The sequence below is a fragment of the Catharus ustulatus genome, chromosome 9 (assembly GCF_009819885.2).
Source record: "Catharus ustulatus isolate bCatUst1 chromosome 9, bCatUst1.pri.v2, whole genome shotgun sequence".
NCBI classification, from domain to species: domain Eukaryota; kingdom Metazoa; phylum Chordata; class Aves; order Passeriformes; family Turdidae; genus Catharus; species Catharus ustulatus.
This window is the reverse complement of record NC_046229.1, coordinates 24,337,511-24,362,104: the sequence shown is the minus strand read 5'-3', so window position 1 is coordinate 24,362,104 and position 24,594 is coordinate 24,337,511. Positions and strand designations below refer to the sequence as shown.

General features: G+C 39.4%; 1 protein-coding gene across 4 annotated transcripts in view; it reads right to left on the bottom strand.

Annotated features, from left to right (window-relative positions):
- The window catches only part of KCNT2 (potassium sodium-activated channel subfamily T member 2), a 115,337-nt gene extending 100,530 nt beyond the window's left edge, over positions 1 to 14,807 (bottom strand). For all 4 annotated transcript variants that reach the window (XM_033067737.1, XM_033067738.1, XM_033067740.1 and 1 more), the window contains exon 1: positions 14,698 to 14,807. In XM_033067737.1, coding sequence (XP_032923628.1) covers positions 14,698 to 14,792 — 95 coding nt within the window. In that variant the 5' untranslated portion in view covers positions 14,793 to 14,807. The remainder of the gene's footprint in view (positions 1 to 14,697) is intronic.
- Between the last annotated feature and the right edge of the window lie 9,787 nt (positions 14,808 to 24,594).

The window sequence follows — 24,594 nt, the reverse complement described above, 5'->3', positions numbered from 1 at the left end:
GTCACAGAGGAAATGACCCTACTTAATAAAAAGGTAGCAACTTAAAAAATATATAGCACAAACCCCTGTTTCATAAAGGAATGTACAGTAAAACAGAGAGCCTTCTAATAGAATAAAACAGATAACTTCTTATTGACATAGCAAAGCAGGGACTGGTTGCACCTACAAAGCAGAAATAAAGCAAAGCACAATTAATCTTTATTTGCCTTGAAACTAGACAATACTAGAATACAAAGAATACTAAACCAACAGCATTTAATAAATATTTTTCAAGTTGTATACATCTTAGTTGAACTCAAAGGAATTATAAATCCATATACTTTACTCTCTTTCTATGCTGTGGATATATTAATTGTTTAGGCAAAAATGTGTTCATCATTAACCAGACTCTGACCTCTGTGCATCTGGTCATAGAGATGCTAAAAAACCCCATATACATTTTCCCCTAAGCAGACATATATCCTGCTCCACTAAATGAGATTTTTGCTGTTTGTCTCACCACAGGTTAAGAATTCACCTTCATATCTCATAAAGCAAGAGCAGAGGTAATAACTTTGATTTGTGTTCACTTTTCAGTCTTCATCCCTTTGTTATAAGGAAGTTAGTTTACTTCAGTAACTCTTCAAGTTCACGTTACCTGATATTATACTGCACGCACCCTTTCTTAAGATTTTATCTTGTAATGCAAGTGGAGGGTGTATCTTTTTAACAAGGAAAGGGAAAAAAAAGTATGAACAATTTCCAGGATTGTGAAACTTGGAAAATCAAACAGTGCCAAGGCCTTTAATAATTCTTCTTCCCTTCCTAATAGCTCTATCCATCTTTTCCTCCCGGTACCTCTGTGACTGAACTAAGGGTCTGAAATTGCATTGTGCAGACTTCAGCTGAAGTCTGAAAAATTGCCTGAAAGGCAACACAAAGCTCAGGACTTGCAGTTTACAACTTCACTTGCAGAAAGTCAATGGCTATGTTGCTACCTAAATTTTACACATCTAATCCACTCATTTTATCATAGGTACTTATGAGCAAACATGCCCTTCTCTGCACGTTTTTGATTCAAATCCCTGCTGTAGCCTGGGCTTCTTGCATTGTCTGTGGTCACTTGCTTTTTTCAGCACTCTACTCTTCAGCTCTAAAAGGTTTCCACACAAACTACAAAGAGATAAAAGTTATAAAATCATGCTCCCATACCTCAGAGTGCTGTGAAATGTGCATCATAATCGCTAAAATGTGAATAAAACAGTCTCAGTTAAAATGACGGAGTGTAAAATGCCTTGTCTTCAAAATGCTCCAGATTCTTCTCACTAATGAAGCCGTGCAATAATGGCTGACTTGGGGGAATTTGATGAGAAAGCTGTAGCCAGTATAGTCTAGACTCAGATATTAAATAAATTAGTCTACCTGAAGTTTTGGTTTTGTTTTTCTCAGAATGTTTTTTTGGGGTGTTTTTTTGGGGTTTTTTTTGCAATGCTGCACTGTTGAAAACTAAATTAGTATAATTTGTCAATAGAATAATTTTATTTCAGTTGACTGTATTGAACTATTTCTCCTCTAGAAATGGAAAAGTGTATTTCAGATATATTCAAATGCACTGTTAAATAGCATTCCTACTGTATTTATGGAGTCTATTTATGCCACTATTTCAGCATTTATCCAGCAATCCCACTTATGCTGCCATATAATGGGTGAGATGATCAAATACCAATGGGAAATTTTATATACCACTCTGCCTTATCTCTACCATGCCTTTAAAAATCACCAAATATTCAATGAAGCTACTGAATTAACTTTAAACACATATGACTGCATTTTTTTTTTATTCTGAAGGTCACCTTGACATGTAATTTTATTTTTTATGCTTATCTTTGTAACATCAAAATCTCAGCCAGGCTTCAGAGTAGGATTTAGATCTTCTGTCTATGGTTAGAGAGCTATGTAATTTATAAGAGTAATTTATGAGAGACTTCCTTGTAAGGGTAACGAGAGCAGAACTTCCTCCTGGCTACCTAAATGCCACCTACTTTAATGCTAGCTTATGTCTGATGATAAATTACATTTTAAAGTAAAGCTTTACACACAAAAGAAAGAATATTTCAGTTTATTATTTGGCACTGTAATCTTCAGCCTGGGGTACTTTCCAAATTAAAATAAGTGAAATTAAAATAAATACTGGTCATACTTTGGTTCTTAATATAATTAGTTTCCCAGATTCCTAATCCTCCAACTTAGCCAGTCTACATTCTCTTGAAATAATACTTGAAATGGGATCAGGTGCTAAGGCTTGCAAGAAAGCCGAGTGCCATAATACAAGTTCTCTTTTTTCTATCTGCTTGTTGTTTAGCATCGGACTTGTAGTGAAGTTGTATTTACAGAAGCACCCAAAGCATCTCCATCCTTAACATACTGAATAACAACAAATTAGCACATTCTTTTCAACATTTTGACTGATACATGTCTTATCTGTGAACCTCTCCATCTCCTAGAATATTTTTAGATTGTCAAACACTGGTGGCTAAGCTGTCACCTGAAATATTCTATTTAGGAACTGACAGTATGCATTGCCATTTAAAATATATAAAATAAGAGGAGTACGCTGGCAGAATGCTCCATGAACCTCAATATAGGATAGCACAGGATGATTTCCAATAATTACTAGTTATACACACATCCCAACTCTAAAGGGGCAGAAAATGTAGTCATGCATTTTTCATGATTCATTTATCAAACTGAGAGTAATAAACTATTATTTCACATTCAACAATGAAAAATTCAGCACAGAATTTACTGGACTTTTGTTTCAATTGTGTTTCTATTTTACCTATTATGCCGATATTTATTCTAGTGATAAGGACAACTGAAGCTGGCTTTGATTTTTCCATATATTGGGAAATCTCTGCAGTTATATCTGCTGCCTTAATAAATTACACTGGATCAAGGTGCAATAAATGAGGATGTTCAGAAGTCATTACACTGTATTGCCTGGTACTTCAATGGAAAAAAAGCCTCTTCTGAGATCCATGAAATGAACTCCTCTTTAGAAGAAGGTGGTACTCAACACGAAAATCTCTCTGCAAATTACTTAAAAAGAAGTTTATATGTGCTCCAATCCTCCATAATTGTCAGGACACTTTCTGGCTAACTTTCTTCATGTAGATTTAGTAGGTGTACAGTATTTAACTCACACATAGGGAATAAAACTCTTGCCAAAACAATAATGTACACTGGTGATGGAGAATTTACACGCATGTACTTTAGGTGGCATGGCAATTTCACAGATAAAACACTGGTGTTTGGCCTTCACAGTTTCCTAGTTTCAACTATAAATCTGTTGGAGGTGGGGTGACTAGGAAAAGAGGAGAGTATGGCAAATAAGGAACAGAACTGCTATTTGGGTTTTTTATTTATCTGTAAGGAAAAACACCAAAAACAATACACAATGAAGCTTAATTTTTATAGCTCTTTCTTGATTCTAGTCATAGCCAGCAGTATTCCCAAAGGAGAAATATCACTAGTTAATAACAGCACTCTTAAAGGTAATGATACTATATTCTTATTTTTAGTTTTTAGTACTTAAAAATATTACACCATTATCTTTTGGATCATGTTCCAAAATTATGTACTGACCATTGTCACAAAACACACAGGAGCATGGAAAAACATTACATCAGATCATTTAAATTTTTCTTGCATGTTTATTTCTTCTCCAAGCTACATTTTTCTTCTATTTGGAAAGAATTAAGCAGGATGCAAGACAATGACATCAAAGGCAATACTTAGAGTTAATTTAGAAGCTTAAGTCTCTTTTTTTCTGTACTCTGCTCGATTCCCCACCTGTCCACAGGTTTACTTAGATTAACAATATTTTTTATTGCAGGGCAAGAAATTATGGGAACCATGCCTGATCTGGAAGGGGAAAAGTCATAAGAAGTCAAATGAAATTTGTCAGGAACTTCCCACAGACACCTTAACAAGCCTAGAAAGAACTTTTCTGAGATTCCATTTATAGCTGAAGTGTTAAAAAGTGAAAAAGAAAAAAAATTATACCACATATGCTTTTTACACATGCCCAGGAGCAGGGTAACTTTATAAAAAGGAGTGTGTTTTTAAAGTTACATATTGAGACAGTCCACATATGCAATCTGGAAACACTTAGACAATACCCTAAAATATGCCATTAGAATGCCAACTTTGATAATACAGGGCTGAATATCAGATTATGGCAATTTTCCTGAAATGATGGGAGCTGTGTACACTTGCAGTCTCCCACAAGAACACAGCTACACAAAAGGCAGATTGAACAGATAAACACAAAGAAGGAGCATTCAGGCAAAGCCTCAGGAAAAGACATAAACCAAAAGCCCAGTACTTGACAGGAGGTGTCTCTTCTGACGCTTCCCACAGACACAGAGAGTCTCTCCTCTTTTTCACAGAGAAAGGTTGTGGGGACTCCATTTCCTCTACCAAATCATCAGGAAAAGAGTGCTGATGACATTTCCTGCTGATGACTCCTTCCAAAAGAATTGCACCTTGAGACATATCTGTCTTCATTCTCTAGTATTTAAAGCTGCTTTGGCTCCAATGATGACATCCAGATGGAGGATAAAATATGTAGGATTTTTGAAGTAATACTTGTATATACTTAACATACATACACAGTGCAATATATCTAACAATGGATTGGAACTGACTCCTTCCTTTCAAATGCAGCCTGATACGATATGATTATTGTTTTACATGGAAAAAAATTACAAAATTTTCATATAAATTATAAATGTCTCATTAAGGAGTGGCAATGATTCAAGAACTCTGAACGCATAATTGAACAAGTGCTTTAAAAGTCATTATTATCTCTAAAATGTCACCTGTCTGATACTGTTCTCTCCACAGCTAACAGGGTACATATAATTACTGACTTCATATAAATCTCAGTCTCCTTACTCAGAGTGAGCTATTACACTTCCTGATTAATCATAAGGCATGGTTTTAATTACCTCTTCATTAGTTTAAGAAAAATTTAAAATATCAAGTTTCACAATATTTTAAAAGTTTAATTCTGTCATCTTTATTCATATTAAATAATACTTAGTAGTCCCTGAAGTAAAATGCTGTTCATCAGTTTTATGGCTGGCAGAATAGTTTGCCCAGTATTTAATTTTTCAAAATAATGACGTCAAGCTTTCAAAAGGTGCCTTGTGTGTGTTTAGAAAATCATTTAGCAAGTGCCTTCAGAATTGGCCTGGTGAATGTAAACACTATTGTTTCTCCCCTAAATATAACTTCCAAAATTTCAGATTTTGCTGGCTTTTTGGACAGTCAATTTATTTAAGATCTCTTTATCTAACTGTACCAGCGAGGTGAGTCAGGACAGGTGCTGTTCTGCTGCCTTGTTTTCAAGTCTGACACAGACCCTAGTGCTGCTCAGACTGAGGTGGGATACACAGATACAATGAGGAGAGGTCTGTGTTCACGGACAGAACCAGTTGGATGGATACCAGGAGGTCTGATGGCAATTCTCCAGTGTCTAGGGTGATACAAGAAAACACAGTAATATTCCCAATATTCCTAGCTCTCTCCATCTGGCCACTTTTGTCACTGTAAAGTGGCTCTGCCATGTTAGAAAGGAATTTCTAAATGAGCAGTTCAGCTTAGCTTCAAGTCAAGTAGCAGCAGGGTGCTACATGACTCTGTGTCCCCACTCATCTGCCTTGGAAGACATTCACATCATAATCTTGATAACAGTGATCTTCTAACAGCTTGTTCTTATCTGAAATTAGGAGCAAAACCTTCCACAACCTCAGCCTCAGACTAGCCCATGCTATATCCCAGCAGACTGCCTTTCAGAGGATCCTGAAATTTTCCTCTCCTACACATTCAGAGGTACTTCCTCCATAATCTGAAACATTCCCAGGAGTCAGCCTTGCTCTTCTTACATGAAATGCTCTGCCAACACTACACTGAAATCCCAACATTCTGAATCACCAGTTCAGCTGGTGACAGTGACTGCCACAATTAATTGTCTTAAATGAATTCATAATGGTCACATGAATTTACCTCAGTTTGTTGTTCTTTTCTGAACTAAAACTGATCTGTCAACTGCCAAAAAATAGGAAAAAAAATAAAGGAAAAGCTAGTCAATACTTTAAAATTAATTCACTGCCTTTTGAATGTTGTTTGTACCATTTTAGCTAAATTGTAATTTTCCTGCAATCTGCGGTCAGTGCCAGTATAAAAATAAATGATCATGTGGGTCACAGAATGCAGTCCTCAGTGTCAGTGAAACACACAATATCTGCAATGGCTCTTGTGAGATTAGCCTCTCTTCTATGACAATTTTAGGTGGGTGAAAAATCTACTTAGATTTTGATAGTCTTTATAAAAGCAGGTTGATTAATCAACATCTGCACATTACAGAGTCATTTGTTCCACTTTCTGTGTTTGTATTATGTTCTTTGAATTACTACTGAGAGAGCAAAACAGTAATTAAAGACTGGACATTATCTACAAAAATGGCTTTTCAAAAGGTATTTGTTGAACTGAAACCCCTTTGAACAATGATCAAATTTTAGATTGCTGTACACAGTGAAAACATGTGTACTTGCTCACTTGTCAAAAGGGTACATTCAGCTATATATAGAGCTTAGCCTTTAGTCCCTCTGTTAGAGCTGTCTCTGCTCCATGGTGAGAACTACAGGGCAACAGTGATAAGTGATCAGTGCCCTCAGCTTCTTTTGAGTTTGGTGTGAAGACGAGAAACTAAATCCCATTCCAGGGTCAGGGAATGTTGTGTATCAACATTTAGGTTGTTATTCACAACATAACCACAAAGCATAACCACAGTTTTCCATCTGCAGTGCAGCTTGTTGGGTTTTTTCCCATTGGCATTTGGTTCAGATTAGGTCTGGTACCCCTGGTTTTGTCTGTACTGTAGTTTTCTTGAGCCACAAGGGCAAGAGAAAACAAAGTGAGAAAAATAATAAATCTGTAGAATATTTTTGGTTATTCGGAACAATAAATGAAAGAGGCTATTTTATCTTTATTACATACTTTAAAAACTGCTATGCTGTGAAGGAGCTCTGTAACTTTAAGCTACAAATACAGCAAATGCCATTAACTTTAACAACATAGAAAGCTAAAGGGCAAAACTCTGTTCTTTACAAAATGCCAAAGGGGTTTGACACAGGGTACAGAAAATAGGAGGGAGGGCCAGACGTTCCTGGCAGAGCTAACCCACAGTGAGAATGGTTGTTCAAACTGTGTCAACGTCCCAGCCAGGCACATGACCCTTGTGCTGATGGCTGCTGGAGATGCAGTTATTAATGGCTACAGCTGGCAGGTGACTTGTCTGGGCAGTCTTCTCTTTTTTGCTACTTCAGTCGATAACTTGCACTGATTTTACCTAGTGCCTTCCTTCCACATCTTCCATAGCTTGGTACTTGGCAAGGCAGGCACAGAGATGACAGACTTGGCAACCTGCTTTCCACCACAAAAATACAGCACTTCCCAACAGATATCTCCCTAAGTGGAGGAAGGATCTGTCCCTCAAGATACTTCTGAGTAAATAATAATATCACTGTTTTTATCTGTGAGAATAAACACTGGGTTTTGTCTCCTAATGACTGTTTCTGTTTTATTGCTACTTCCCACCAGGAAGTTGACTGCTAACATAATTAGCAGATGATTGCACGGGGGAGGCAGAAATCTTCAACAGCTGTTTTAAGGCATTCTGCACCAAATCTTCTGTGCTACAGAACACTTACAGCTCTTGAATGGCATTCTCTCCAATGACATAGATTACGGGACCATGGTGTAGAGGTCTCCAGGAAGAACTTAAGTTGTCCATTTGGGAAAAAAGTGAAGAATCCAAATTTACATTGTTTAGTGGATTAGTATAAGCATTTGGGCATACTGGGTCAGAATTCATACGAGATGAAGATCACCTTTGATGACCTAGAAACTGAATGAAGTCTAGAAACTGAATGCATAATGCAGAAATGGCTAGCAGATTTAACAACTTCACTCTTTCCAGAAAAGGGAGTTTAAAGCAGACATTTCTGATGCTCCAAGTGGTCTATTTATTTGTTAAAGGATAAAGGGAAGACAATACGAACCAATGCTACCATTTGTTATGGAAGAGTCATTATGAAAGGCAAAGTGCAGCACAGAGCTTACTATTATAAAATAAATAGTCTTAATCATTGGATGTGATAGAATAATAATCATAAAATTAGGAGGGGAAGAACTGCTTTAGCTCCCTGTGGAGTATTATAGAGTCTGCTAGATGTAAAGTAGTATGTGTCAAGTTGGGAGATGGAAAAATAAGAGCTTTAGCAATAAGTCCATAATTAAGTAATGATTGAAGTACCAAGTACATTTACAAACTACACATCATGTTGTCCCAGAGGAGGAAAACTACTTGGTCTGTGAGAGTTTTCAAGATGAGACACTTAAATGGCTTGTGAGTATAAAATTTGCTGGGATGTGCTACCAACATCTTCCTTGGACAGATCTGGTCACAGCAGCACTGAAATTCCTCTTTCTTTCCGTGTCCTTTCCCAATCCCACACTGTGTGCTAGTTTAAGTGGAATATAGAAACACAGAAACAATGCACTTTGGCCTCCATTGATGTTGCAAGAAACATGGCAAAACACGAATCAGAATGAGGCACTGCCTGCTACCAAGCATTACTTCCCCTCCCTTACACACCGGTGTTTTATCTGTTATAGAGACCCAGTCAGGATAAATTTAGTAGGATAGTAAGTAAAGAAATATATTAACAGTTTACTTTCATGGGACTGTGCTCCTAAACCTGCCACAAGAGTTAAACTCAGGCCTCTTGCTGTGGTAAATGCAGCAGTTTTACAAATGTAAATATTTTTATTTATTACTTTTTTAAAGCAGTGAGAAGGGCTTGACCTGTACACACAGCAAGTTTTCTCAGGGTTTAGGGCAACTCTAACTTTTCAACTACTACTATGCAGAGTCTCACTGCAAGATATGAAAGCACTTGCTATCTTAGAGAATTAGACTGTTAAGATTTCAAGCAATTTCTATCAAAATCAAGTTTTTGCATTAGAGTTTAAGCATCATGGTTTTGAAAATTTAGTTACAAGGGCAAATAAAGATAAATTTGACAATATCTGCTCAAGTCCCTTTATTTGTAGCCTCTGTTAAATGAAAGAATTCCTGTAAGTTAACATGTTTTGTAAAATGAAGATGCCAAATGGACTAAAGTATTTCTTGAAGGAAAGAGGAGGATTATTTTGAAGAAACTGTAATAGAGTTTTCTTTTGAGGAAATTAGAATAGAATTTTTATACAAGTTGAATCTAGACTCAGTTATTTTAAATCACTTGAATCAGAAACGTGTGGGCTTTTTATCCCCTTTTAGTTTAACAATCTCAGGTGATTTCCAAAAGGAAAGGCAAAGGGAGGGCTTTACTCACTAATTCTCACCATGACAAATGACTGTTAAAGTGCCTTCTGAGATTTACAGTGGGGGGTTGTTCCTTGAAAGTCACCAGCCAACATGACAGCCAGCAGGATACAATTGTCCAAGTGATATGTGGAGGTGTTCTGTATTATGTGAATCTCCTTCCTTTCCAGATAGGTGGTAATGTGCATTTATGCAGAAAGTACACCAGAATTGAGGGTTGATTTTAATTTAATCCTATAAGTACTCAATGTAAGAACAGTTCTTTCACAAAGGTAAAATTTAGCTCTATAGTTTTAAAATTAAAGTATATACTGTAGCAAAATGACTCAAATTTTAATCGCAATACAGAAGCAGGATTTGAAATGAATTTCCAGCACCAGTTAATGTTCTTGTTATATCTGCACAGAATAGAAAAAAAATTACAGAATTGGAAAATGCAAATTTTTGTTCCATGACTGAAATTGTAAAAATATCTTGCAGCAGCATATAAAAAAGTTATGAAATCGGATGCTTTGAAGGTGGAGGTTGGACTACCCACAAGTTATCTGTTCATATTGTTTCCTTGGACACTTAACTGCCAAACCACTCCTGCATAGCTCAAGACATTTTTGTCAGAGCGGGCAGAGGAGAATTTGAACAGTTCATCAGAATAATCAGTCATGCTTCAATGGTAGGAAACATTCCTGTCTTGCTAGAATTCACTAAACCAAATGTAGTTTTTACATCTTCAAAGGCTTCTAAAGAAAGGATTAAATGTCTGGACATAAATGATTTAAGAAATGTGAGGTAAACTGTGCTCTGCAAGATACTAAAGGCCTTAATAAAAAGGCAGTGATATGGACAGAATGTAAATGCTTTTAATTTTTAACTTAGAATTCTTTCTTTACACCTCTACTGTGCTGTGGCTTGGTTGTTTTGAAGCATGTGGTAACAACTTATGTACACAAAAACTTCATCATTGTAGCTTTCCCAAACTTACACGGGAGTCTATAATAAATATCCCCTTTTCTCCCCTCCTCTGCACAAATTATTTACCAGCTTTGAACATGTTACCTCTTCACCAGGTAGGATGTTTTCTTATTTTATTTGTGTTGCTTTGCAATACAGCTAGTAAGAATAAGGACTGATGATCAGCAGGATTATGAAACATTTCATTGCATAGTTTACTATTACAATCACAATTTAGTGAAATCTGTCTGCATTAACAGGTGAATAATTGCGCTAATCACTGAGTTCCCCGTTTATTTCTGCTCACTTCCCAGCAACCAAACTGAAAAGTAAATTGCATTATCATGGTCAATAAACATCTCAGAATATCCAGTAAATCAAAACAGTCTGTTTCATTTTCAGATACTTTCAATAATGAAAGCAAAATGTGAGATTTGCAAAGGGATATTAGCGATATTTATAGAACAAGTGAAAAAGTAAAGGATCCAATCTTCTCCTTACCCTCAGCCCAGTGTCTGGGATATTTCCATGGCCAGAGAAAACCTGATCCACTGCCCTACTTGACACAGAATTCACCCACTTGACACAAACACATCCTCTAGCTGGGTTGATCTTTTACACTCTACCTTGTAGAAGTGTTCTCCATATAAAGTGAGTGTAGTATAAGCATCAAGCTTCATCTCCAGTTTTCAAAGGAAACCAGGTTCCTTTGAAAATCAAGCTTTGCAAAAACCAAAACTGGTTTTTAACATCCTTTTTTTTTAAAAAAAAACCCAAACCACTCAGCAAGTTCAAGAATGCCAATAAATTATTCGAAGTAGCTTTCTCACTGAACAAAATCATTTGTCAAAAATTCAACATGTTCTTCTACACACAGCAACTTCTTTTATGAAAAATAATATACAATCCAATTTGGCGGTTTGTGGAAGATGACAGCCCAGAACCCATCTGTTACTGAAGCCAACTGCAAGGCTGGCTATGAATCTAAGCTATGAAAGCAGAATTTTTGGGAGGAGGGGACAGAAATGCAAGAGCAGTGAGATGGATGTTACTGTATTGAAGAAATACAGGTTAAGAATGGATCATGAACTAGATTTAAAAAAAAGAAAAGTCTGAGTAAGGCTCCACTATAGGAGAAGTCCCCAAAGGAAAAAAAATATTAGAAATCTGTCCTCAAACAGGTGGAGATCTAAGAACAAAACTCCTGAATGACAGTTCTCTTACAATCAGCTAAGCATTTTTAGCACATGTGTATTTTATAAATTAACAGGAACATTTAAAATAAATAGATGATCAAACTCTTGCCCTAAAGAAACATAACCATTAAGGTTTCAAAATTGAACTATGACTGTGTCAGAAACACAGCTTTCAACAAAAAGAGGAGAGGTCACAGAACTTCAATCATATTTATTATTAAATACTACAATATGACATATAAGGCAAACTATGCTATTAAAACTGAGTTGGCGACACCGAATCCTGGGTGGGTTGTGGCAGGTGAGAGGAATAATTCCATCTCTCCTCCACTCTAAAAAAACAAGAAGTATCTGAGAACCAGGAGATGGACTCTATCAGAAAAAAGCCATCATTTTTCCAAAAAGGGCCTAAGGGAAGAAGAAGAGATCCCCTCCAAGGATGAACAGACTGGGAAGATCAAAAAGAGAATGGAACTAAGACAAGACACAGAGTTTGGCTGGTAACAGAGCTGAAGTTCACAGATCACACAGATGGAAACCCTTAGCATACATCACACTGCCCAAGTTAAGAGCAAGTGGAATTAAAAAGTTGCAGTGAACTGGAAATACAGACAAAAATATTTGCAGCATCTCAGCCAACTAAAAATCTTGATCATGTGGAACCATCCCAAAAGGCCACTTTAACTATGTTTCAGGATTCAGATATTCCATTCATAGTTAACATCCATTCAGCTGAAGGGGTTGCTACCAACACCTCCAACAGTATCTGTACTGCACACTGCTTACAACAGAATACAAAGGATGTGCTTCACCAAAACCAATCAAGAATCATTTACCTAAGAGTGCAAAGACGAGACAACAATGCAGACAAAAAATATGTGTACTTGTGTAACACCAATCATTGCAAACTAATAAGCTAATCTCAGGGTCCCCATAGGTCTACAGTCTTTCTCATTCAATATTTCCTGGAAGTATGTCTAATATTCTTAATATTCCACTTAACAGTATTTCTAGGCAGAGCATGCATGCTTTTGCTATAATGGATAGTGGCAATATTTTAGCAACGTAGGAAGGAATTAATATTTCAGTATTACACGTGATAGCCTCCAGTTCAGGAAAGTAAGAATCTGGACAGACAAACAACAGATAATACTCAAGATCTTTGTAAGAATGGCCCTCGTTCAGTTACTGGAAAGCTGGTATCCAAAAATACTGCTATGGTAACTGGCAGAGCTGGAGGAGAGAGTGCTGCTATCACAGCCTCACATGAAACACAACCTTGTTTGCATTGTGGGGAATCCCCTGCACACCTTCCTACCACTGTGCAGCTGTGCCCAGCCTCAGCACAGGACAGTGCATAAAGATCTAGAAAGCCTATTTACACTTTTATATTTCAGATTGTGCCAGAGATCTTTCTTGTAATGCTTGTTGGAATACTATGAAATAATTAAAACTGAATACCAATTTTTCACCGGTTCCTTGCTGCAGTTTTCAAATGGTAAGCTGCTCTGAAAGGCTGTTGTACTATAATTCTGCTATCAACATTGTTTTAAGGATTGTTTACTCTGATTTTGTTCAGTGCACACAGACCTGAAATAGACAATAGCTAGAAGGATGCTCTGGGTTGTGCAGTTACACTATTTGCCATTTGAGACCAGATTGTGCTTCCTCCGTAGAAGGTAACTTCATGAAGTGCAAGTCAAACAACTGGCATCAGGGAAGTGCTCGACAGAAGTTTAAACTAGAGGTGGAAAAAGTGTTAAGCCCCAGAGTGATGCAAAAAGGTATACAAAGCATATTTGTAGATTTTAGCCATCAAAACCCAAAACAAATAAATAAAGCTGTTAAAATAACAAAGCTGGTGGAGTTTTTTCCCATCCCAGTAGGAAATAAGATGCAGGTGTAAGATGCAAAGATTACATTTTCTAAAATCTCAAAGAATCAGAAGCAATTACTACATTACAATGTACTTAACATTTTTGAAACAGTGAAACCATGCTTTGAGAAACATACTATTTAACTCTCCACTATGTAGCTACAGTGTTGTCATTTTCAACCAACAGCATTCATTTTTTGTGACAATATTAAGACGTCATTAACCATTTCATAACTGTCTGAATAAACACCATTTGTTTAACTGCTTCAATGCAGAGCACAGTCTCCTAAACAAAGGTAATATTTAATTACACATTTGTATGATTTTGTGGTTATCAATCAATAAGAATTCATATTTTCTTAGGAAAGTAGTGAAAATCTGAACAAGGTAGAACAGCATTAAAATCAAAGTTTCTGACTGCCAAGTTAAAGACATACACTGACAATGCAAAACTACTGAATTTAAATCCATCCAATATGTTGCTGATTTTGCTTTTCTGACATTTGACTACAAGAGAGTGTTAGGACAAAGTGGATGTGACACATAATTTTGCAAGATGGGATCATGCAATCGTCTATTGAGACACAAGGCTGTATGGTCCAGCAGAGTGGAATGATGCTGGTGCTGTTCACGAACGCTGTCGATTCAACGTTTTGAAACTGAACACACATTCCTGGTTTGCTTGTTTCTTTTAATGTAAAGGGTTCTTTTGTGTTTCTTAAGGACATCATTTGACTTGAAACGAACAAATCTTTTTCTGTCGTGTGCGATTAAAGATGCTGACAGACTTGAAAGAATTCATAAAGGAATAAAATCACGGTAGTTGCGTGCATGCTTAGGATCCCAGCACGGAAAGAAACTGCATGTGAAAGAAGCCTGGACAGCGAAAGGACACTGCAAGTAGCCTTTGAACAAACGGGAACGCACGTTTTGTTCGGGACGCTCCCTCGGTGAAGGTTATCGCAGGGAGGCGATCTCTCACCTGTCCGGCCGTGCCGCGGGCAGGGCGAGGCTGCGCCGCTGCGGGAGCGCTCCGGAGCCCGCGGGACGCCCCGCGCTCGCCCAGGGGCTCCGGCCCGGCTCGCCCCGGCTGCGGGCGGGGCGCGGCACCGCAGCCCCCGGCGGCCCTCGCACCCCAGCCCCGGCAAAGTTTCCCCCGGGGCTGCGCTCCCGCGGGCGGAGGTGCGCTCGGGGAGCGCCGCCCGGCCCCGCGACCCCGCCGGGACACGGCGCCCCGCGCTCACCTGTCGTCGCTCTGCCAGCCCTGGTCGCCCAGCAGCAAGTCCCGAAAGCGGTACCGCGGCGGCAGCGGCGGCACCTCGCTGTCCAGGTCCACCATGCTGCCCGGAGCGGGAGGCAGGGGCCGGCCGGGAGAGAGGGGAGCCCCGCCGCGCTGCCCGAGGAGCGGCCGGACCCGCCCGGGCGTGTGGCGGGCACAACCCGGCGCGCCGGCGGCGGCGCGGGGTGGGCTGGCCCCGCACAAAGGCGCGGCGGGGCTGTCCCCGCGGTCCCCGGCGGCTCGGGGGGAGCCTCTCGGCCCCGGGAGCCAAGTCCCGCCCCGGGGGGAGGCAGGTGCCGGCGGGCGGCGGCCTCGGCCTCGGCGGCGGCGCGACCGCCCCCCGCCCACGCCCACCCTCACGGCGAGCGCGCCGCCGCGGCCCACAACAAAGGGCTGTGCCACGGCCGGGAGAGGCTCTGGACTGCGCTCCGCAGCCGCCTCGCCCCACGAGCGGCTCCCTGCCCCCGGGGCTGCCTCAGGAGTGCTTTTCTGTAGGGCCCGAGGCGTGAGGAGAGGGCGTTTTAGCACAGGTAGCGGCCGCACTGCCCCGGTGTCAGTGGGGTCAGTGAGCGGGCCGGGCTGCACAGCCTCGTCTGCTGCCCTGGGCACACCCGGGCACACCTGGGCAGTGCCAGCTCCTCGGAAACGCCAGGGGCGGGCGGGCTCAGCGTTCCGTCCATTTCTGCGTCTGCTTAGTTGGGAACAGCTTAATTGCTGTTGGACGTAGCAGGTGGTGCAGGCCCTGTAAATAAAAAACACAGAGAAGTTGAACTATTCCCATGGTTGAGATTTGCAGGTAATGCCTGAAAGTGAGAGACACTCTTAAGAGTGTTTTAATTCCATGCTTGACTGATGAAGCACAAAATACCAATATGGTGATTTGATTGAATGCACTGGAACTAAGCAAATCATGTTTTTAAATTTGCCCTTAAAGGGTTACTTTAATCTAGACTGTCATACTAATCATCTAATGTTCTACTAAACACTTCCAATAAACAGTTTTAGTAAACAGTGACATTACTGCCGTTTTTGCTGCCTGTCCTGATTTCCTTTCCTAGATTAACTCTTCACCTAAACTTTTCAGTTGTAGCAGTTGTTTCCTAGAATTAAGTCGTGCTTAATCTTAACACTGGTCAGTTTTTAGATTCAGATTTAGATTTTACTGGATCAGGAGCTAAGTGATAAACAAGAATTTATTTCCTAAATGTGGTTTAAACACCATATATTTAATAAGGGGCTTGCATGGATTCATTATGTTTATTGAAGAGAGAACCTTGTATTTTCCATTCAGCTGGGTTTCAGTGTGGAAGGTAAGCTGGTTAAAAGCTGGACATGCAGGATCAGCTCAAGTATGGCAGCCTGGAGTGCATCATGTTGCAATGTGCCCTGCTGACAATCCAGCCCTGAGCTCCATTCTGTAACGTAAAGATTTCCTCAGGTAACCAACAGGTAGCTCAGTGCAGGACTCAGATTGTCTCTGCTGTTGCAGTCATTACATCTTTCCTTGCTTCTTTAGCACAGCCTCGGTGATTGCTGTTTCCTTAGAGAGCGGCAGTGTAGAGTCCCAGGCTCTGTAAAATGCTGGGATCACTGGAGTATGATGCTTACCCTTTTTCACAGCTTGCTGCACTCAGCATTTACAATGTGCTTCTCAGAAAGCCTTGTTAGCTGAAGCAAAACAGATGCACCTATGTGGCAAGAGTTCAAAGGTAACTTGCTCTTTGCTTTAACTGATATGGGAAATAAATAAAATAGTGAATTATTCTGCATCCATGGGCTTACCAGTTTTACCATGCTTTGTTCTGAAGTCAGAGCTCTCTGAAAGTCTAATTAAGAAAAAGTCCAGGATCTTTCTTTAGAGTATTTGTTATGTGCTGGCCACTATTCTTTCTCACTGCTGCTCCAGTTAAAGGGGCTCTCTCTTGTAGGAAAACATTGTTTCCTTTCTCTGCCTGGGTGTCTTTCATCTTACCAGATGAGGTGGGATGAAGGCTGTATGTTACAGTGTTTAGTTATGAAAGCAAAGCAGTTAGGCTGACTGCAGTCCCTTTCTGGAGCCTATGAATCCTACACTGGCTGGGAAATTAATGGTGTTTCTACTCTATCTTCTAGCAGCCTCATTAATTTTTCCACCTGAATTGATTAATTTAACATGTGTTTTCATACTTGAGGAGCTAAGTAGCAGGAGAAGCTTTTGCTCTTTTTCTACCATGGAAATGCACTTCAGACAGGTAATAGCTGACTGGGAAACGAGCAACCTGGTGAGCAGTTGAGCAGAGTTAATAGAAAACAAACTCATTACTGTGACTATAGTCATGCAATTTATACAGATGCTTAATTCTGTGCTCCCGAGTAATAGAAACTCTTTGCAATGTAAAATGTGTTTTTTACATGTCTGACAGTATGATGCTTGATCCCTCTGAAAAGCTCTAAGTGTATAAAATTTGGCAGAAAGGGGGTTTTAGTTAGCTGAATCCAGTATTTTGATAAGTAACTCAAAACACTTGGGAAACTTTTTTCTTCAAGCAGAGTAGACACTGAGTCACTGCTTGGAGGTGCTGGCTATGAACCATTGTACTGGGTCACTGTGCTCAGGCCAGGTGTTCCTTGTTAGGTGTCTGTGTTAAAGAAAACTGTGAGCCACTCTCAGGAACAAATGTAGGTTTGTGCTTTTGGGGTGGTTCTGGCCCTGAGGAATGTCAGAAGCATCTGTGACGCTGACTTAGGGACTGAAAATAAACTTTAATCAGTCTATTTTTTTCTGTTTGTCAAAGTGGGTAACTCTCAGTAGCTGACTCTGAAATCTGAGAAAGAGAGGGCATTTAAGAATTGTGTAACTGAGTTTAGTGCTGGTGATTGGATTCAAATCCTGGATCATACTCAGGTATAGAAAGAACAAAAAAATGTAGTTGGTCTTTCTTTTTAGGTTACCATATTTTTGATGGCATATAGGTATAACAGACTGAAGCAATGCAAATGGCTTCTGGAGTTTTTGAACAATTGTATATATGGAGGGAAGCATAGGTTAGTAATACTGTACTTAATTCAAGATGTTCTGCCCTTCTATCTAAATCTGAATTATGCAATCTACTGTAATCAAATTATTGGGTTAGATTTGATATTTTGCTCAGAACACTTGTTCTCTTTATGATTAATCACTTTAATTATTGACGCTCACTGGAACATTCTTTAGTGATGGATAGTATTAATACCTAAAATTATTCAGGTAAAACAAAGCCAAACTTTATTGGAGGGAGTTAGAGAAGTATCTTGGCCATGATAAACTGCTCCATTTCAACCTCTGAATGTGCTGCTGGTCCTTAGCATTGAGGTGCTGAAATAGTTCTGCCAGGCACACTTCTGCACTGTTCCCTCCATTGCTTTTCAAATGTCTGCCATGACTCAGAGACTTGACATCCCCAGCTAAGATTATCATCCCAACCATTGTTTTCATTCTACCAAATAATAGTCTGAGGTAGGGGGAAGAAAAAGCACCAGTAAATATATTTTTTTTGAACAGAAGAGTGAAGAAGGATGAGGCGTTTATGGAGCGAATGCACAGTAAGAGTCCTGTAACATCAGTAACTTGTATTTATTGTCCTTTCAAAGAAGGTGGTCTGGTATTGTCTGCATGGCATTCAGGTAACTCAGCAGACACAAGTGCACAAGGCACTTACTGTAAGATGTAGTCTGGGCTGCAGTGGAAAATGGTCAGTGGAAATTTTTTATTTTTATTTTTCTTCCCCATAAGAAGCATCCAGATGTTTTTGTTGCCATTTGCAACTCACATTTCTGCCAGGTGTTCAGTTCTCACTCAAGTATGTCTGGCTTTAGGTTTAAGACTAGAACAGGGAACTAGAGTACTGACAGTGCTGGCAGTCCATGGAACAGTTCTGCACCTTTGGCAGCTGAATGGAATATTTAGGGACTCAGCATTCAGAGTTCAAAAATTATTTGGCGTTTAGATTAGTAAACTGTACTTCAATAATATTTTATTTACTTTGGCTGCAGTTTCACTTCCAAAATAATCTATAAAAAAAAATCATGACTATATCTGTTAAAATGTAATGAGATGGAAGTCTGAAGAGTCCTTGCTGATAAATATTCCTTACATAGAAAACTGAATTTCAGCATTAAGAAAAGTATACTTCTCAGTTAGAAAGCAACATGTTTTTACTTTTTAAAGGAATTTGTTACCATATTTTTCTTTTTTTTTTTTCCCCTGGGGCTTTCAGACCATCAACTGCAAAAGTAATCTCAAATCTGAAGTACAGGTGCCTTATCAGACTAAAATAGGTGCCTTATCAGACTAAAATTAGGTGTGCTAGACTGAATCTCAGCATCCTGGAATCTGAATGGATCTGAGAGGCTAAATCAAATCAGGAGCAAAAACTGGTGAGATGTGTGTTTTGAGAACACTCCTTGTTTACCTACCTTGGTACAGGATTGTTATTTACTGGTGTGGAGTGAAGGACTAAAGACTGCATCAGTCAGTGTCTGAATGGATTTAAACTCATTGACTGCACGCTGATAATCCTTAGTAATGGACCTTGGCCAGGATGCCAAAGGGGGCATCGAGTTGGAGGAGGGCAAAATGACCTGGAAGTTCTGTAGCCTTTGGTTTACCCAGTGTTTGTGCTTCTTGAGGCTGAAGGAGAAAGCAAAGGGATGCTGCTGAGCAGTGCAACATCTGTAGAGCCCACAGAACTTGGAGATTGTACTTTTACATCCTTACCTCCATAATATCTCATTCTTACACATTTTCTTAGTGTAATCTAAAATACAATTTCTTAGGCCCACTTTGTGTGTCAGCTGCTGTTGGGTAATGGCAGCCTGTGTCATCTTCTCCATTTTTGTGACCATAACACCAAACCTGCTAGATGAAGGAGCATCTGTTTATTTCCATTTCAACTCCAACAGCTGCATGGACTCTGCCTTATTCTTTTCTGTAATTTCCTGTTCAGTGGTTACTTGTCTTGCATCTTTCCCTAATAGCCTCTGTTTGCAGACATAATGTGAAAGCATCATCATTTTCTTACTTCTCCCTTGCTGCAAAGGAATTGTCACTGCAATCCCACTCTTCTCTTTCACATCCCTTTCTTTGAAAGGGCTTGCTAGAGAGTTAGGGCAACATGAACTAATTGGGTTTGTCCCCTTTTTTGCTAGTTTAAGTGTGCTTTTGTTACACCTGACTGGATTCTTGGCTTTTGGGGGTAAAGCCCATTTTTGATTTTTTCACAATTTTACGGTACAGTCTGGGAGTGGGATCTGAGTATTAGCATAGCATAAATATGACAGTGTAGCCCAGTAAGTTTCTGCAGAAAGAAATTCTTGTGTCACCTCATTGCTAGGTAGTTCGGTCATATGCTGGACTAGTAATAGGGGGAGTTAATGGTAACTTTAATTGTCCTACTGATATTTAATAAAACTTTGAAAAAAACATCATAATCATAATTTTTTACAAGCTCCAGACTACTCCATGCTGGTTTTTTTTAAAGGACTTTCTTTCTATGCAAGTCTTGCTATTCTTATCTACCTTCAAGTCTTTATTTATCCTATTTATTTTTTATTGTCTATTTTGCATACCTCTTTATTTTATTTTCTGATATACCTTTCAGAGTGCAATGCTACAGTGTTTGGAATTGTGTAAACTTCAGGAGAAAAAATGTTCTTGGAGTCCTCCTATCATTCCACTTAATGCCTGTTTTTTTTTAAATGGCTGCACAGTAGCAATGTGTTCTGCTGGCATGAAAGGTTTGATAGTGATTCAGAAACAGTAACAGACTGAAATAGCCCAAAGTGAGAACAGAGTTTTAAGGTCACTGTAAAGCTCCGAAGCTAGGGCAGAGAGTGAAATGAACGATTTCAAATGTGATAATTCCTCTGAAAGCATTACAAAAAAAAAAAAGGGGGTGGTTCCATGTATCTAATTAAACTGCAGTGTTGGGAGGTAGAAGATGAATCACTATCTTTAGAGTTGTTTCAGACACAGGACATCCAATCTGACCTGATCCTTTTATCCTTCTGTTGTGAGCCATCACAGAACAGATCTGGAAGGGACAGTGCACACTTCAGGGCCACAGAGGGCCTGGTGCTCTCCCGCCCTCTGGCATCTGTGGTGACCTGGAAAGGAGCTGTAGGAACAAGAGAACAGCAGCACTGCGTCACGGGAGAGCAAACTGCTGGGAAGTGGTGATAACCTGGGAATTGCCTTCCAATAAATCTTCACTTGGCTGCGAGTAGGAGGACTTACTTCATTTAAAAGTAGGGTTACTGACAGCTGCTTTTATATAGGAGGAGAACTTTTTTTTTTTTTTTTTTTTTTGTGCAAAGAACACCTTTTCAAGTAATTTTCACTTCACTTTTGAGTACAGAGCACCAAGGCAGGAGAATGAGGTGGTACTTAAGCACAAGTAATCAGCAGTGGGATTATATTACTTTTAGAATTGGACATGATATATCTCCTGTCTAAGCACGTGCTGTTATCTAATATACCTTAGAATAAGTTGAAGGAATATTCCTGAAGAATTCCTAATATTGTGTTTCTGTTTGCAAGGGTGCTCCCATGACCCATTCTTGGTAAAGGGGCCTGAACAGCGACAGCTGTTAAGACAGGAATGCAAGTCCAAGCATCCAAACCTGTCTGAGAGTGCCTATGCCACAGATGATCCTGTTAAAGGGGATGCCAAACTGCTAGGGAGTTACCAAGTGAGCTCTGAAATGAGGGAAGGGCCAGTTTGGAAAGAAATGTATGGGACAAGTGAAATTGGAAAGGAGGGAAAACAGTGAGAATGGAGCAAGTGGTCAAAAACAGAGAAGGTAGGTTGACACCATTTGTTGCACATTGATCCCTTGGCAGCAAAACCTGTGGACATGCTAGCAGCCTTTGTCCAGCTGGGGCAGGGCCTGGGCGGGTGCACAGGGAGCACTCACAGCTGGGGGGTGCTGCTTCCTCCTGCTGTGGGAGGAACACCATCGGTACCACATCTCCTACAGGGGTACCTGTGAGAGGTGCACAGCTTTGTGTGCATGATTAGAACTTTGGGGGATTGTGAAGAACGGTTCTTTATTTATCAGGTGTTCATTAACATTTTGTTTTGCAGCATATTGCCCATACTGAACCTGAAATATATCCCACTGATTGCCAGTTATTTGTGTTCTGTTAATAAATCAATAAACCACTTTGATTATGATTTGGTTTAAATTATGAGTAGTTTTTGCCTGTCACACCCTTATGTTGAGATTGTAGCAGTTATGTGATGCATTAATGTAATTATGAGTCACGGAAGTTGTGTGCCAGTGGGAGGAGAGACAAATGTTGAGGTTGCAATGACAATCTCACTGTTAATACAGTGGGATAGGACGTTTTCATTACAATTGTTGGGTAAAGCAGTGGCTGATGCTTCTGTGTGCTCTAATGAGGTCATTAAACTCAAGTGTGACAGCAAGCATGCTGTTAGAACATGCTGAAACTGTACTGGCCAGAGATGCTATTTCAGCTGTGGCTAATTAAGCTCATATTGCTAGTTATCATTAGTCCCCTATGGCATACATTGCCTTCCTCAGACCTGTTTTCCTTACACAAAATGGCTTCCAAACACTGTTCTCAAAATTATTCCTGTTTGAACAGACATTCTGAACTTTGATGTTAAGCCTCCATGATGTGTAAGGAACTAATAAAAACCTGAGTAACTTATTCTGACCTCACACTGACTCTACTTTGTGGAGGAGTTTTAGGCAGGCTAAATTCCTATCTGTATTTTCCTATGATCTCGTACCTTGACATGCAGTTTTGCTTATACAGGGACTATGTGGTGATATTGTGGCTGTCTAGCTGGTTCCACAGGAGGATCTTGACTGCAGTCACACCAGTTCTCAAAGCAGTCGCTCTGCTTCCTTAGATAAATCCAGCTGTCTGTGGTTGCATAACTACTTAGATGTTTCTGCCTTTCTCCTGAGTAGGAGGTGAACTCTAAAGATGAGTTTTTTTCTCCTTGCCTTAGAGGTCCTGAGGCATGGTTTTCCTGTGTGCTGTTTCAGTAGACACTGGAGGTGGCTAAACAAAGTGAGACCCAATTAATGACAATTGTTTTTGAACTGATAGCCCATGGAAGAGGTGAGGAAGGAAAGAATTAAGCTCCTAATTCTATTTCCATTTGCCTAGGGTCACTTTAATAAATGACCTAAGAAGATCACAAACCCAGGATTGGAAAGAACTGAGACTAGTCCCTTGCTTTGTGATTGAACATGGTTTCTTTGTATAGCCTGTGTTATGCAGATACAAATACTGCTTTCAGTTTTCAGCTGAAGTTTATTTACAGACATTTTATATCTGTTTTTGCGTGCTGATGTTATATTTTAGCATAAATGGTTTTAGCAATGCCTGTATTTATAGAGAGCAGTCAGGAAGTGTGTTACCATTTCAATTCCAGTTCTGGTTCAGCCGTACCTGAAAGTATCTTTGACTGTATTTCAAGCCCATAATTGTTTGACAAGTGGTTTAGTAACCCAGAAGCAGTTTGACAAAACCTGTTTGAGCTTCATGAAATCAGACTATTTAATACTTAATACTGCAGAAATTGCAACTTTGACAGGTGCATGAAATATCCATTTACTGATAAGGTGTGCACCAGTAACTGCAAACTGATGTAGATCGATCCTCACAGGGTCATAGAGCACAGTTCATTCTCCACAGGGAGCACAGTGAGAGTTCATTCTCCACAAGAGTCATTTGTCAAGGGGAAGGGAAAGGAAGAGACATTTTGCTCTCTGAAGTCATTTCTGTAGGAGAAACAGCTGAATGCCAGTGTTTCTTAGACTGTCTCTTAGAATTGGTGACTGAAAACACAGCCCAAAATTAGGAAAAAATATTCCACCTGCATTTTCAGAAGAGAAAAAGTTTTAACTGCTGTAAATGCTGTGGGATTCAGGTTTGATTTGAGATCTCATTTTTATCCTATAGCAGCACACTAAACTAGTGATTTTTAAGGATATGCTATGTGGGTTTTTGGGAACATATACAAGATGGATCTGTGTGTACTCCATCCAGTCAGGCATCATCACTGTGGAGCATCTGGCCTGTAGCTGTTTTATGTCTTCCTCCTGTGAGCACTTTGTACTATTACATTTTTCCCCCTAATTCTCAGTCTCAAGTAATTCTCTTCATATGATTTACATTTCCACTCAAGAGCACTTGCAAAGTCAAGACATTTCATGAAACTGTTGATAAGACTATTGCTTACATAAACCCCTGGGAAGTTCCTTTGTTATATATATATAGTTATTTTTGCTTAGCTTTATATTTTTTCTTTGGAAAGTTCATTATCTGTGAACAATCCATTCAAATTTTCCCCATCTTATAATTTCTCATGTGATACTGAAGTGCTTCAGCATTACCTGGGTTAATTTAATGAGGCATATGATCAAATACATTTCCTTTGCTGTGGGTAGTTGGTTATCTTCTATAAGAATCAGTGAGTGACCCCTAAGTCACTCTGTACTTTTCCCTGCTTTTTATTTAGATTGTTTGCAACATATATTTTGAATTATATGTGTAGAGAAGCTCGTTTATACACACAACTAACATGAATTTGTGTACTAACTAAGCATACAATACACAAGCAATTGCAAAATAATTTATTTGTATAAATTTTAGGTATCAAAACACATAACCTTATATGATCATGGAAGGGATAAATATGGAAAAATGTGGTGTAAAAACAAGCAGACCATAGGAAAAGGAATGTGTTGACCTAAATTGCCAGGCATTTGTTTATTTATTCATTTAGCAAGGTCTAGAGAGGGGGTTTAAAAAAAAAAGAAACATTGTGTGTTGCAAGAGGTTTAGGGGAAGTGACTGCTG